The following is a 13,876-nucleotide window of genomic DNA, read 5'->3' as shown; positions in this document are numbered from 1 at the left end:
CTGAGTACTTTCCGAAGGTATTGTATGTGTATTTGTTTTATGTAGAATACTTAAATGATTCCCAAAGGAGAACATCTCATTTCTTGTTGTATGCTGAAATTAAAATAATGTCCAATTATGTTTTTGATATTTCAGTTATTGTGGGCCTGGGGGAATGCTAATTTGTTTATGGGTATTTGTTTATCCAAGCCGGTCTATAATTTGAACCCTGCCTAGTTTCCTCATAAAGTCAAGCTTGCCTCAACAGTGATTTGTGGTGACCTAAAATCCAAATTGGTGCGTGTATGTATACATTGTCCCAGTAGATGACAGTGTAGTCAATTTCAACTTGTAAATGCATCGAGCGTTAATTTGATGGTGCATACGCCCCCAATGACGCTTACGAAGGTAACCAATCAGGAATAGTCTTGTCTGCTATCCAGGAAGAACTGTTCGTAAACTTGAACCATTTCTTGAAGCAGGCTGTGTGCTTTTCAAGCTAATTAGAGAAGGAATAACTACACAATGTCAGTAACTATTTTGAATTCTACGCACAGGTAGGCATACGTCTGCAAACGTTGATGTAAATGTATGTTTAGTCGACGAGGACGCCGTGCATGTAGCTAGAGTTTAACGTTAGCTGGCTAGCTTTATGTGGGGGGTTTTCAGAAGATACTGACAATACCGTTACGCTTGTTAACAATGAGCTGCACTGGGGTCTGGACGCAATCATGGTTACACTTAGACACCATGTAACGAGTATGTGTATAAACCCTGGATGACTGACAGGGGGAAGCTACCACACAGCCATCTTGGTACTCCTCAATTGTAAAAAGATATTTTTGGAAGCTATATAAATGCATTTATTTTCTATTATATACCTTAATGCATACTTTTAAAAAGTATGCAAGCCTAACATTAAAAAATATATATATATAACATTTGCACTCACTGTATATAGACTTTGTTTTATTTTTTTTCTACTGTATGTTTTGTTCATTCCATTGTGTAACTGTGTTGGTGTATGTGTCGAACTGCTATGCTTTATCTTGACCATGTCGCAGTTGCAAATGAGAACTTGTTCTCAACTAGCTTACCTGGTTAAATAAAGGTGGGAAAAAATCCTTTAAGTATCTATTTTTTTTAAGTACAAATGTTATGGCCCAACTGCAACAAAAAAATACTTAAATACACGTAATTTTGTGCCTGAAACTTTTAATTGAAATGCAATAGAATTCCATTCATTTTAATGGAGGACTGGTTCTATTTGGGAGTGCCAATATGGTCGACTGGTGGCTTTAATACATAGCATCCGCAATCCAGGGTTTAGATTACATCATTGCCGTGGAGCCGGCGTGAGATGTAACCATGATTGCGTTCCGACTTTAGTGCAGCTCAGTGTGAACAAGCATGACAGTAGGTTCTTCCCCCAGGCCCACAAATCCACTGTCAGAATAGTTTGTCTAGCCTCCCGAGTGGCAAGAGTGACGCAGTGGTCTAAGGCAGTGCTAGCTGTGTCACTAGAGATTCTGGCTTCAGCCGGCCGCGACCAGGAGACCCATGGGGCGGCGCACAATTGGCCCAGCGTCGTCCGGGTTAGGCCAACAGGGATGTCCTTGTCCCATCGCACACTAGCGACTCCTGTGACGGGCCAGGCGCAGTGCAAGCTGACACGGTCGCCAGGTGTACAGTGTTTCCTCCAAACCCATTGGTGCGGCTGGCTTCCGGGTTAAGTGGGCATTGTGTCAAGAAGCACTGCGGTTGGGTTGTGTTTCAGAGGACGCACGGCTCTCGACCTTCGCCTCTCCTGAGTCTGTACGGGAGTTGCAGCGATGAGACAATATTGTAATACCAATTGGATACCATGAAATTGGGGAGAAAAAGGGGTACTTTAAAAAATATTATAGTTTGTCTGAGTGGACTGTGTTGTGTTGCTGCCCAATGGTGCTTCAACTCTCCATGCATGATTACAGTCGCTAATATCTTGACATTGCATTCATCAACCCATTAAGCCTAGTTCACATTGGAGTGACTCAAATTACATTTTTTGCTTATCTGATTTGAATGTTATATTTCCTGCTGTGTTAACAGCCAAAAAGCACATGGAATCATATTTCAAACCACCTTCATAGGTTTGAAATCCGATACAAATCTGATTCCTGGCCATGTGAAAATCAGACTTTATTTTGCCCACAAGTGGTTTTTAGACTGTTATTTGGCATATCTTACTTGCTAGCTACTCTGCCAGTTTTGGAGAAAAAAAACATGTGGTAGCTAACTAGCTTAATTGTTTACAGACACATGAATGGGCTAAACTGCTACCGAGTTAGCTAATTGACTGCTGTGGCTAGCCAAAAAAAGACTTGTTTTGAAAGCTCAATATTCTTATCCTTTGAGGCGTTTAAAAGTGGTCTTACACTATGACTTAACATTCAAAGCAACTGGGAAACGTTCATGGCAGGCATTGTTGTCACCTTGGCTTGCTACATAACTCGTGAGTGATAGGAAGCATGAGCACCACCACCAATCAGCCTACACCACTGCACGCACACCCGTTGTTACTATGACAACTAGCGTAGACATGCCAGCAAATGGCTGCTGTCTGAACACACGCTTATCCTATTTGGTCAAAAGTAACTTGCTGTTTGGACCAATAATGTGTATCTGCTGACTGCGGTTACTACATGCCACACCCACACCATTGAGGCTGCTATCGCTCTCTGGCTCATACTCCAGCACAGTCGGTGGCGGAAATGCACCTACTTTGGATGCCAACTAGGGCTCGACATTAAGGCTGATCCGGAGCAAGTAAAAAATAAATCACAATATCAAACAATTACTCGGGCAGCTGTACTGCCGCAGGGCAGTGTATGGTTGATAGCCTGAGTAAATTGTCTATGCTCCTATTTGCTATAACCTATTTCAATAAATATTTTATATTTACACAAAGCAAGAGAACAAAGACAGAGCTGAGTCCCACTAAAGCAGCGCAAAATATCCGGTCAGAATTGTTTTTTTTTTTTCTTCTCCCTCTCGAATGTTGGATGATCTGGGCCACTAGCCAAAGTCTATTTTTATAGCAGACACTCGGGTGTCTTATTTTTGTAAAATGCCAAATGTTTTATTTTCTCTTAATTTGAAATGAATATGACTTGGCCTATTAAGAAACTCTTTCGGTTTAATTGCATGCTTAGATTTCTCCTGCCATGCTGTTTCCTGATCAAACAATGAATGAATCAAACGGAGTCCTAGTTCTATCTCAAAGTTTTAAGTGCTTTAAAAAAAACTCCAACACATGGCCTAAGGTTATAACGAGAGACAAAAGAAGCAATAGCAAGATATAAACATCAAATGAGAAAAAAACCAACAACCTTAAGACAGAAATTATGCATGTGTGGCCAGAAAATAAATCCTTCCTTGTTATTGCAAACCAAATGACCAAAAGCCTAATCCGACTAACTGAAATATCATTAAAGCATTAAGAGAAATTAAAGTTATGAAGAGGAATTTCCAAACTATACTAACAGTGTTTAATGGCCTAAAGTTGAAGCTTTTAAATGGGAATAATTAGTCGGAGTATATGCTATTCTCATTCACATATTTTGAATTACAAATATTTTAGGCCACAAGAAGTGAAATTGAGCAAACAATGCCAATATGGAAAAATCAAACGAGGAGTCAAAAGAACTTAGGCTACAGCTGAGGAATGCTTATGAAAGAAATGCATAGTTGGGCTAGGCCTATTTCCATATTATTTTAGCAATGTGCAACCTACCTACCACGCATATAGTAACCTAGGCCTAATATGAGCGGAGGATGAGGGAAAAATGTGAATCAGTTTATAATTATCCAGTTCTGAGAACAGCAGAGTTGCTCTGCAACCCATGATGATTTACAACCCATCACAAGATGCACAGCCAGCGAGACTCTTTTGACTATGTGACTGGCTCCATCAGGTAGCCAGATTGGCATAGCTGCGCAAAATAGGGGTGCTGAGGGTGCTGCAGCACCCTCTGAAAAATCAGATTTATTTTTATGATTAATAAATAAGTATTTATTTATTTCTCACTGGTACTGCATTGGGGCTTTACTAGTCCTTTATTAGTGACCGATATTGCCGTCTGTAGTGTGAATAAAAATAAAAATCTGCCCCTTTAATTTGGATGGCTGCTAGGGGCGATAGCATCGTCTATGGCTGGGTTGTCAAACTCATTCCATAGAGGGCCTAGTGTCTGCTGGGTTTTCTGTTTCCCTTTCAATTAAGACCTAGACAACCAGGTGAGGGGAGTTCCTTACTAATTAGTGACCTTAATTCATCAAGTACAAGGGAGGAGCGAAAACCCGCAAATACTCAGCCCTCTGTGGAACAAGTTTGACAAGTGGACTATGGGTCTGCAGAATTTGTTCTTAGCTGACTTTCCTAGTTAAATAAAATAAAAAAGTTATTTTTAATCCCTACTATATATATACTTCACTAATTTTCAGTCACCCTTTTGGCTGATGGTGTTACATACCTTTTATTTGTTGGGACAATTGACTTCAGCATTTGGACAAGTAAAACATTTTGTCCAAAGGACAAGTGGCTAAAAAAGTTCATGTCAAGCCCTGCCAGCCACTGAAAACCCACCACCGAAGAAGAAAGAGGCTGGTAGCTAGATAGGCTAGGGGACACCGGTACAGAGTGTGAAGGTTAGTGTGTGCTGGTGTCCTAGCTAGCAAACCAAACTGATTTGAGCATTAAGCCCTGCAGTGTGAACAAGGCTTTAGTCTTCCAATTGCAAATTGTGTTTCTCCAAAGGGACTGTACTTTCTAGCTAATCCTTATTATAATGCAAGGTAGAATAAAAAAACTTTTGAAATAAATCAAGCGTTGTCTTCTGCCGGTTGTCCTTTAACATTGTGAGCCAATATAACAGTAGGGAGGTCGAATGAATTGGCTGCTGCACAGTCACTATGGGAGCCCTTTCTAGAGCACCTGGTTAAATTGTGCATAAGATATTTTTTTTATCTCCATGCTTAAACTAGTGATGGGGGGGGTCGCAGGACTCTATAAAAAATGTATTTCTCAAATGTCACAAATAATTTGGGGTGGTCGCTCTATAAATGTCGCTGGCCACATACTAATACACGGATTAGACAGTCAAACTGTCATTAAAATAGCAGCCGACCGTTGTCACTGTTGATATTCTAAGGTGGGTCGTGATTCGTTTGAAAAAGTGGTTTGTTCCCTTTGGCAGACTCCCGAAATCAACATCCGCCATTCCAAAATATAGATAGCAGCCTTCAACAAATGTTTATCTAACCAACCTGTTAGATAAACCCAATGTATATGTAAAGGGCTTAATACAGTTGTATTCCAGCCACTAGGGGGTACTCTGGTGAAGCCCATGGGAAGTAAAGTAATATAGTTTAAGTGAATTGGGAAGAGTAAGAATGAAATCTAAAGAAAGACTAAATTACTGTTACCTGTGCTGACATGATTAAAAGTGTAGTAAACCATACTTTTCGCGTTGTAGTTTATATGATAAGCTCATTAGAAGGGTAACATATATATATATATAGGTTATTCCACATTTCCATGTGACCTTTGTATAATGTACGTTTAAACAGAACATACAACCAAAAAATGTTGCCTTCGTTCTATTGATTTCAATATGTAATGATATGAGTGATTAACACACAAGTGTTGCGTTAATCTTACCGTGTTGGCAACCCACCTCAATCAAAATGCAACACTTTAAAGTGTGGCTGGTTGTCGTCTACAAGGTGTCCACTACCAGTGATATAGAATTCCCAGATTCCGTGTGGTTTTTGAGCTGTGCTAGTTTTAACAGAATGTCCATCCTGATTTTCCGCCTTCTCTCTCTATTGATTTCAATGTGAAATTGATATGAGCAATTGACAAAACAGCGCTGCGTTTCCCTTTCTGTTTTGGCGACCCCCGTATCAAAATCTAACACTCTGAAATATAGCTGATTGTCTCCTGCTGGTTGTCCTCTAACCTGTGAGAAGATAAAAAATATCCTGTTTCCATGTTTTGTTTGTTGTTGTGTTAGTTTCAACAGCGTGTACAACCAGATTTCCACCTAATCAATTTGTGATTTATTGCCACTTGTCAAAACAATATGGCTTTTGGTGCTTGTACAGTTTTATAAGATGCTTTAAAAAAAATACAAGTAATGATGGCTGCATTCTATCTTCAACATAAATATCCAATGGTATTGTACTTAATCAGGTAAAAACTGTTGAATGAGTCCAAAAAAACGTGTTGCAATTGATTTATTTTGACGATATACCAGAAAATACCAAATCAGGTTCGCCCAGCCTAATAAGAGGTCAGTATGTACAAGTTTAGTGTTCATAGGGTTTAATCACGTGTAATCTCTGTCACCATTTTCACATCTTTCTTGTATTGTCTTTAGATTTAGGTCCCTCTGCAGATTGCAAAGAATTCGAGGGCAAATGGTAAGCACTTAAAATTCTTCTGTAAGACAGTTAGCTAGCTATATGTGTGGTAATACTCCCTCCACAGAAGTGAATGGGAGAGAGATGGACACACACGTTAAGCTATAGCTACGGTAGGTAACAGCACCACTTTATTGTATCGAATAGAAATCCTCTTCCTTTGGGTCAGGAGTTTAAGTCAAACCTATCATGCTCGTCCTACTGCTATACCTAAATGTGTTTGCTTGTGTTACATTGCCTTTTTTCTGTGTGTGTGTTTGGTGGCAGATGACGAGCCAGGCGGGAGCTGAGATACTGGTGGAGAAAGTGGGGAATGCTGGGGTGATCACCCTGAACCGCCCCAAAGCCCTGAACGCCCTCAACATGAACATGATACGACTCATGTACCCCCAGCTCAAGGTGAGCGATAGTTGGTTAACACTGACTAGGCTACCTGTCACTCGGACAGCGGGCAAGGACAGGCAATCATATCAGTCCTGCTGCAAACAACGGCAGCTATCTGTAGGAGTCGTTCATTAAACGTGGCAAATTGTTAAATGTGGCTTACTGTTAAGGCCTCTAGCCACAGAAGGTAAACGGGAGCGTTTAAGGTTGCATTCAGCAAATTCAAATGTTTCAAAACCTGTTTTTAACCCTTTAAACTCGTGGGAATTGGCCTATATGGATAAGGATACATTGAAGAGTTTCTAACAGAAGAAATATGAGAAGCATATGCATAACCATGGTAGCAATTGAAAGGGAACAGTTTGGAGATAATGCAAAAATTATTAGGCCAACGGGAAGTACACAACAGTTCACAAGACTGAATCCAAACATGTTGATTTTACACTGTTGATTTTATGTGCATTTTACATTTACTGTACTTTTCGCTGCGTTTGATGATAACGAAATCTGAAAACACTCTGGATACATTCAGTAACACGATAAGACTATTCCTGACAAATGTGTGTCATGGTATTTATTACAATCCTCAATGTTTCATCTTTGAAAATAAATAGTAATCCGAATTTACGGCGTTTTCCTCACTTAGGAAACAAAAAAATTGCAAAAGTTGCCCAATTTACCGGAAGGGATGGGGGCTCACATTCAGATCGGCTGTCAGTCAAAACCCAGAGCTCTGACGTCATGTATAGCATGTTACTGTACCGCCGCTACGTTCCAAATTAATTTAGGTGTTTTTCATTACCCAAATCTGTCAATTCTAACCCGTATACGGGTATGAGTGTAAAGGGCTAATGGCAATGGAAGTTGGAACTTGGAAATGCTTCAATGGAAATACATAGCTTGAATGCGATCCGGGTTACATGGGCATTGCAATGGGCAATGTAACACCTCGTAATGTACCACGTGTAAACTTAGATAGCAGTCAGAATTGACTTGATCCACATAATGTACTCAAGCTATTTTGAATCTGCTGCACGTTCCATTGTAGAAATGGGAGACGGACAAGGAGACTGATATTGTTATTGTCAAAGGAGCCGGTGGGAAAGCCTTCTGTGCTGGTGGAGACATCAGAGGTAAATAACAGACTGTCGAGAGTACACACGCACACGCGTACTCGCACAGTATCTTGATATGTACTGAATATGTCGTCATCTTCCTTTTCAAAAGTGTCTTATCTCTGTGCTTTACTGAGTGCATTTTGTAATCACATTTCTTCCTAGCTGTGACTGAAGCAGGGAAGATAGGAGATGCTCTTGCTAAGAACTTCTTCCGTGAAGAATACATCCTGAACAATACTATTGGTACGTGTCCCAATCTCGCCTCTTCCATGATTCTGGTAGAGGGGAAACATTTTAGAACAAACAATATGTCTGTGTATTACAAAACGTTTGGTTTTCATTATGAATCTACAAGGACAGACCATTCTCTGAGACCAGTTATGTTTAGTATTTTGGGAGCACCAGTTTCTCTCATTTTGGCTATCTGTTCTGTTTTGACTTATATTTTATTTGATCTTTTAAGGAACATATCAGAAGCCATATGTGGCCCTTATTGATGGGATAACAATGGGAGGGGTGAGTATCTTTAAAAAAAAACAATTTTGGTTACAATTTTTGGCCCAGATCACCAAGCACACAGATAGATGACATTGCATGTTATTGCTGTGGTGCACGTTTTCACCACAAGATGGCGACATGAGAGGGCACAATTAACATGATTTCCTGGGATCAGGGGGCAGGGATGTAGTGTGGTCCTGGTGGTCATTCTGTCACGGCAGCTTGTCTCTGTAATCTCTCTTGGAGGGGAAAAAATGATGGAACAAAATAAAAACATAGGGGTAGGAGGCCTCTCAACCCAAACGCGGTTTGGCAAAACCCAACAAAATGGCAAATAGGTAACCGGTTGGTTCCCAAACTAGAATGGGCATTTGAATATGCTGTCATTTCGTGAATATCGTGTCCCTTTTTGTATGCAGAAATAAAGTGAGAATGCTAAGCCTTTGAGCCATCGCCAGTGACCCAGTTTCGGGTTTATTTGAAATGACAATGTACCACAAACAAGGACAGATTTTTCCTTTGGTGGAAAACACTTGTACTGTGCGTGCATTAAACTACCGTTAGACATATGTCTCTCTATTATGCGTGGGAATAATTTTGAACCGATTTTCAAAATGATATCACTTTGAGCTGGTTTGCTGGTGTTTTTACAGTATTTTATTTCCCCCCAAAATAATAGATATTATCTGTATACATTTGTTTTGCTGGGGAAACTTGGGAGGCCAAATAAAGTCACCCACAGGCGCCAGTTGCTCTAGAGTATAATTTGTCCCTATAAATTTACATCACCCTTGTGTGTTTGCAAACATTGCTGCACCAGGGCGACGTGAGCCATATTGGTTGCAGAACATGGGGGAGTTCTCATAGACCGGAAACAAAAAAGGCTCTCTTTACATGTAGCTTAAGAGTGCATTTTCACACTACTTTGGGATTATAATTGAATTTTAAGGCCCGTATGAATGTTGACCTTAATAATAAGCTTTGTGTCATCATCGCAAATGAACTGCGTTATACTTGCACTTCAACCAGTAAAATGGCTCTTTGGCTAGCTTTGCTACAGCCTAGGTCAATGAGCGTTAGCATTCTAGCTAACAACTGCTGCATCCAAAAAAGGTTATTTTGCAATGATATCAACCAAACATGATCTTATCGACTGTTCAAGCAATAATCGTAAGCGTATGAGAAGTAATACCTACGCAAATCTAGGCTGTGTTGAATGGGCACATATAGCGATGGAGGTCTTTCAAAAAAATTGAGAGCATCAGTGCCTGAGGTCAGTGTGTCTGTACTGAAAAGGGCCTATGGCCGAAGATTAATCTTTCATTGTGAGTGGTAATACACCGACCACCCTGCAGGTGTCAGTCATATGCTTTACATCCTGTAGTCCTGACCAGCTCCTTTTATTGTGAATTGATACCTAGCTGGGCTCTCATTGGTTAGGATGAGAAGTGGCGTAGACCAGAGCATGTTGCTGCCACTTGTTTTTTTTTCTTTCATCCTCCTGTTAGACTCGCTTGGAATGGGAATGAATACCTTGTTGTCCTGCAGTTTGCTAGAGGAAGAGAGACACTAGCTAGAATTACACAGATGGTAATCATACCCTGAGCTGATGCCTAAGGCAGTCAATACAGCCATGAAAGCATACCGTTATCGGTCTTTCTGATATTAGAGTACAAGCCACCCCATCTTTTTTTTATATGAGTAGATCGCTTTGGAATATAGGACTATAGAATGTCTCACTTATACGTACCTTGTTGTAACAACACATTTCGATCCACACAGATCCTTGTGAAGTCACGTCTATAATTCTACAGTAGTAGTGCATTATTTTGCCCAGCCTGTCACTAGAAGTGATGTATGATGGACGAGACACTGTGACAATAGTCCCACCCAGCTGTCAGACTGTCAGCTGTGTGTCGCCTCCTCTTCCTCCCTGGTCCCTGCCCATCCTCTGTGTCCTACATGTTTCACGGCTGCCCACCAAGGTCTCTGAGCACAGACGAGATGCGCGTGTCTATCGGGTTCAATGGTGTCGTGTGTTTGTTCTCGGTATCCCTCTGGCAGGGTGGAGTCACAGAAAGCTGTGAGAAATCTCTCTCTCTCTCTCACACACACACACACAGATATGTCAATGTTCTTGTGGAATATGAAAGGGTTGGACTCAAGCAGGCTACATTCAGATAACTCTCCTTGTGCAGGGTCAGACTTAAAACAAATCAAATCAAACTATTTATTGCATGCGTCGAATACAACATGTGTGGACCTTACCGTGAAATGCTTACTTACCAACAGTGCAGTTCAAGAAAGAGTTTAGAAAATATTTACGAAATACCCTAAAGTAAAAATTATAAAATAGTAACAATAAAAGAAACAATAAAATGACAATAACGGGGTTATATACAGGGGGTACCGGTACCGAGTCAATGTCGTGGGTAAGGTTAGTCAAGGTCATTTGTACATGTAGGTAGTGGTGAAGTGACTATGCATAGATAAACAGCGAGTAGCAGCAGTGTAAAAAACAAATGGAGGGGGGTGGTCAATGTAAATAATCCGGTGGCCATTTTGATTAATTGTTCAGCAGTCTTATGGCTTGGGGGTAGAAGCTGTTGAGGAGCCTTTTTGTCCTAGACTTGGCGCTCCGGTACCGCTTGCCTTGCGGTAGCAGAGAGAACAGTCTATGACTTACTCACCAGTAAGGGGCGCTCCTTGGAATCTTCAGTGGATTGAGAAGTCCTCCAAAGTATGTTTTGCCCTTAACATCTTTATCACTATTGTTTATACTTTTGTTCACTGCATATTTCCATGGGGGTGAAGGTATGGATGTCTAGCGATAGACGACTGGGAAAAGGCATACATTCAGTGGTTGGATGGTGGAAAGCAGTAGTTTTAATGGAAGATTTTAGCCCTGTCCGATCAGAACCATCTGTCCTGAATAAGGGCTTGATTTATTGCCCTTTCAGATTTTTAAGGGTGTTCCCACATCCCGGTCTAACGCAGCAAACAAGGACTACCTATTGGCCTAATCAAACACAACAGAGCCACTGGGCTAGGCTATACTGACACAATTTATTAGCACTGTTAACCGGTAACACTCCATCCACACCTCACACCTCTTTTCACTAAACATTGCCTGCCTATCACAAAACACACTTTCAAATTGTGTTTTCACAATTTCACCCGATCCCTGCATTTGGTAGACAGTATCGGCCTTACATTGTAGAGCGATTCTTCACTTTTCCACAAAATGCAATCCATTGAATGGTCCTTTTGGAGGAAGGATTTTTGACATTTGTATCTGAAAGCATAATTGAAAAATAATTAAAGTCAGTATATTTGTGACATTTTGGCCTTACCCAGGCCTCCTTTAAGACTCCATAATGTTTTGTCTGTAAGTGCTATGAAGTAGAAATTGGTGTCGTATTGAAGCTTTACTGCTTGCTCTTCAATATGAGTGGTATTGTTTTTCCTTTGTTTTATGTTAATTTTTGAATATAGAACAATATTAACATGAATATTGGAAAAACAGACTGTTTTGACAAATGATTCTATATATTATTGAACATAATATACTTTACGGGCGTATCAAAGTTCCAGAGTGCTAGTTTTAAAGTTATGGCCCATTGTATACATAAAAATTGGAATAGTAGGCAGCCCTCCTTTTTACTTGAATCATTGCACATTCTGCAAATCACCAGCAGAGGGTGACCATTTTTTGAATACATTTTCACATTCAATCTGTTGGCAATGCTTACAAATTGGATCATAACTGTAAAAGTAGCAGAAATCCCACTCTAGAACTTCGATATGCCCGTACAGTATTTTATGTTCAACAATATATTGAAACATTAGCCAAATCCAAAATGTAATTTTTTTCAATATTTATGAATCAATGTAAAAAATAAAATAAAATAAAACATGTTTTAAAGTGAATGGAATCAAAACACTACTCATATTACAGAGCAAGCAGAAAAGCTTCATGTGATACCAATGTCTGCTTTGTAGCACTAACAGATGAAACATTATGGCACTGCATCTCAGTGCTATAGGCGTCACTACAGACCCTGGTTTGATTCCAGGCTGTATCACAACCGGCCATGATTGGGAGTCCCATAGGGCGGCGCACAATTGGCCTAACATCAAATCAAATTTTATTTGTCACATACACATGGTTAGCAGATGTTAATGCGAGTGTAGCGAAATGCTTGTGCTTCTAGTTCTGACAATGCAGTAATAACCAATAATCAGTAATCTAACCTAACAATTCCACAACTACTACCATATACACACAAGTGTAAAGGGATGAAGAATATGTACATAAAGATATATGAATGAGTGATGGTACAGAACGGCATAGGCAAGATGCAGTAGATGGTATCGAGTACAGTATATACATATGAGATGAGTAATGTAGGGTATGTAAACATTATATTAAATGGCATTGTTTAAAGTGGCTAGTGATACATTTTTTTACATCAATTTCCATTATTAAAGTGAGCTGGAGTTGAGTCAGTATGTTGGCAGCAGCCACTCAATGCTAGTGGTGGCTGTTTAACAGTCTGATGGCCTTGAGATAGAAGCTGTTTTTCAGTCTCTCGGTCCCAGCTTTGATGCACCTGTACTGACCTCGCCTTCTGGTTGATAGCGGGGTGAACAGGCAGTGGCTCGGGTGGTTGTTGTCCTTGATGATCTTTATGGCCTTCCTGTGACATTGGGTGGTGTAGGTGTCCTAGAGGGCAGGTAGTTGGCCCCCGGTGATGCGTTGTGCATACCCTTAACATGATGCAGCAACCAATATGCTTGAAAATATGCAGAGTAGTACTTAAATATGCAGAGTGGTACTCAACATCGTCCTGATTTAGGGTTTGGCTGGGGTAGGCTGTCATTGTAAATAAGAATTTGTTCTTAACTGACTTGCCTGGTTAAATAAAAAGATAAAGAAAATGTAACTTTTTGACCAAATTGACATATAAATGGATTTATAGATTTCTCATTGAAATAAATTTTAAGAACATGTAGATCTGTTCTATGTGCGCTATTTCTATGCTTCTGGTTCTTATGTTTCGTTTTTGCGTCTTTTACTTTGTTTTGTACACCAGCTGAAAATACATGTTTTTGAAAATATTTCTCACAGTGGTTTAGATGGTACAATGAATCTCTACATTATACTTGCTTGTTTTGTTACAGAAACTGGAATTAGGCGAACTATTAGAATTTTTGCAACCGGGAAATGACGGGGCGATTTCTGCATATTGCACCTTTTAAAGAAGGCCTGGGTAACACCGAATTCACAGCTTGAATTTAAAATGGGTTAAATTGAGATGTTTTGTCACTGGCCTACACAATACCCCATAATGTGAGTGGAATTATGTTTTTAGAATTGTTTACAAATCAATAAAAAATGCAAAGCTGAAATGTCTTGAGTCAATAAATAT

The 13,876-nt window shown here is 40.0% G+C and overlaps 1 protein-coding gene across 1 annotated transcript in view; it reads left to right on the top strand.

Annotated features, from left to right (window-relative positions):
* Positions 1-415: 415 nt before the first annotated feature.
* hibch (3-hydroxyisobutyryl-CoA hydrolase) overlaps positions 416-13,876 on the top strand; it is a 51,597-nt gene continuing 38,136 nt past the window's right edge. The window contains exons 1-6 of the mRNA XM_064944974.1: positions 416-536; positions 6,402-6,444; positions 6,712-6,843; positions 7,877-7,961; positions 8,109-8,189; positions 8,410-8,462. Coding sequence (XP_064801046.1) covers positions 505-536; positions 6,402-6,444; positions 6,712-6,843; positions 7,877-7,961; positions 8,109-8,189; positions 8,410-8,462 — 426 coding nt within the window. The 5' untranslated portion in view covers positions 416-504. The remainder of the gene's footprint in view (positions 537-6,401; positions 6,445-6,711; positions 6,844-7,876; positions 7,962-8,108; positions 8,190-8,409; positions 8,463-13,876) is intronic.

The sequence above is a fragment of the Oncorhynchus masou genome, chromosome 29 (assembly GCF_036934945.1).
Source record: "Oncorhynchus masou masou isolate Uvic2021 chromosome 29, UVic_Omas_1.1, whole genome shotgun sequence".
Lineage (NCBI taxonomy): Eukaryota > Metazoa > Chordata > Actinopteri > Salmoniformes > Salmonidae > Oncorhynchus > Oncorhynchus masou.
The sequence above is the reverse complement of the archived record's forward strand: the minus strand, read 5'-3'. Positions and strand labels throughout refer to the sequence as shown.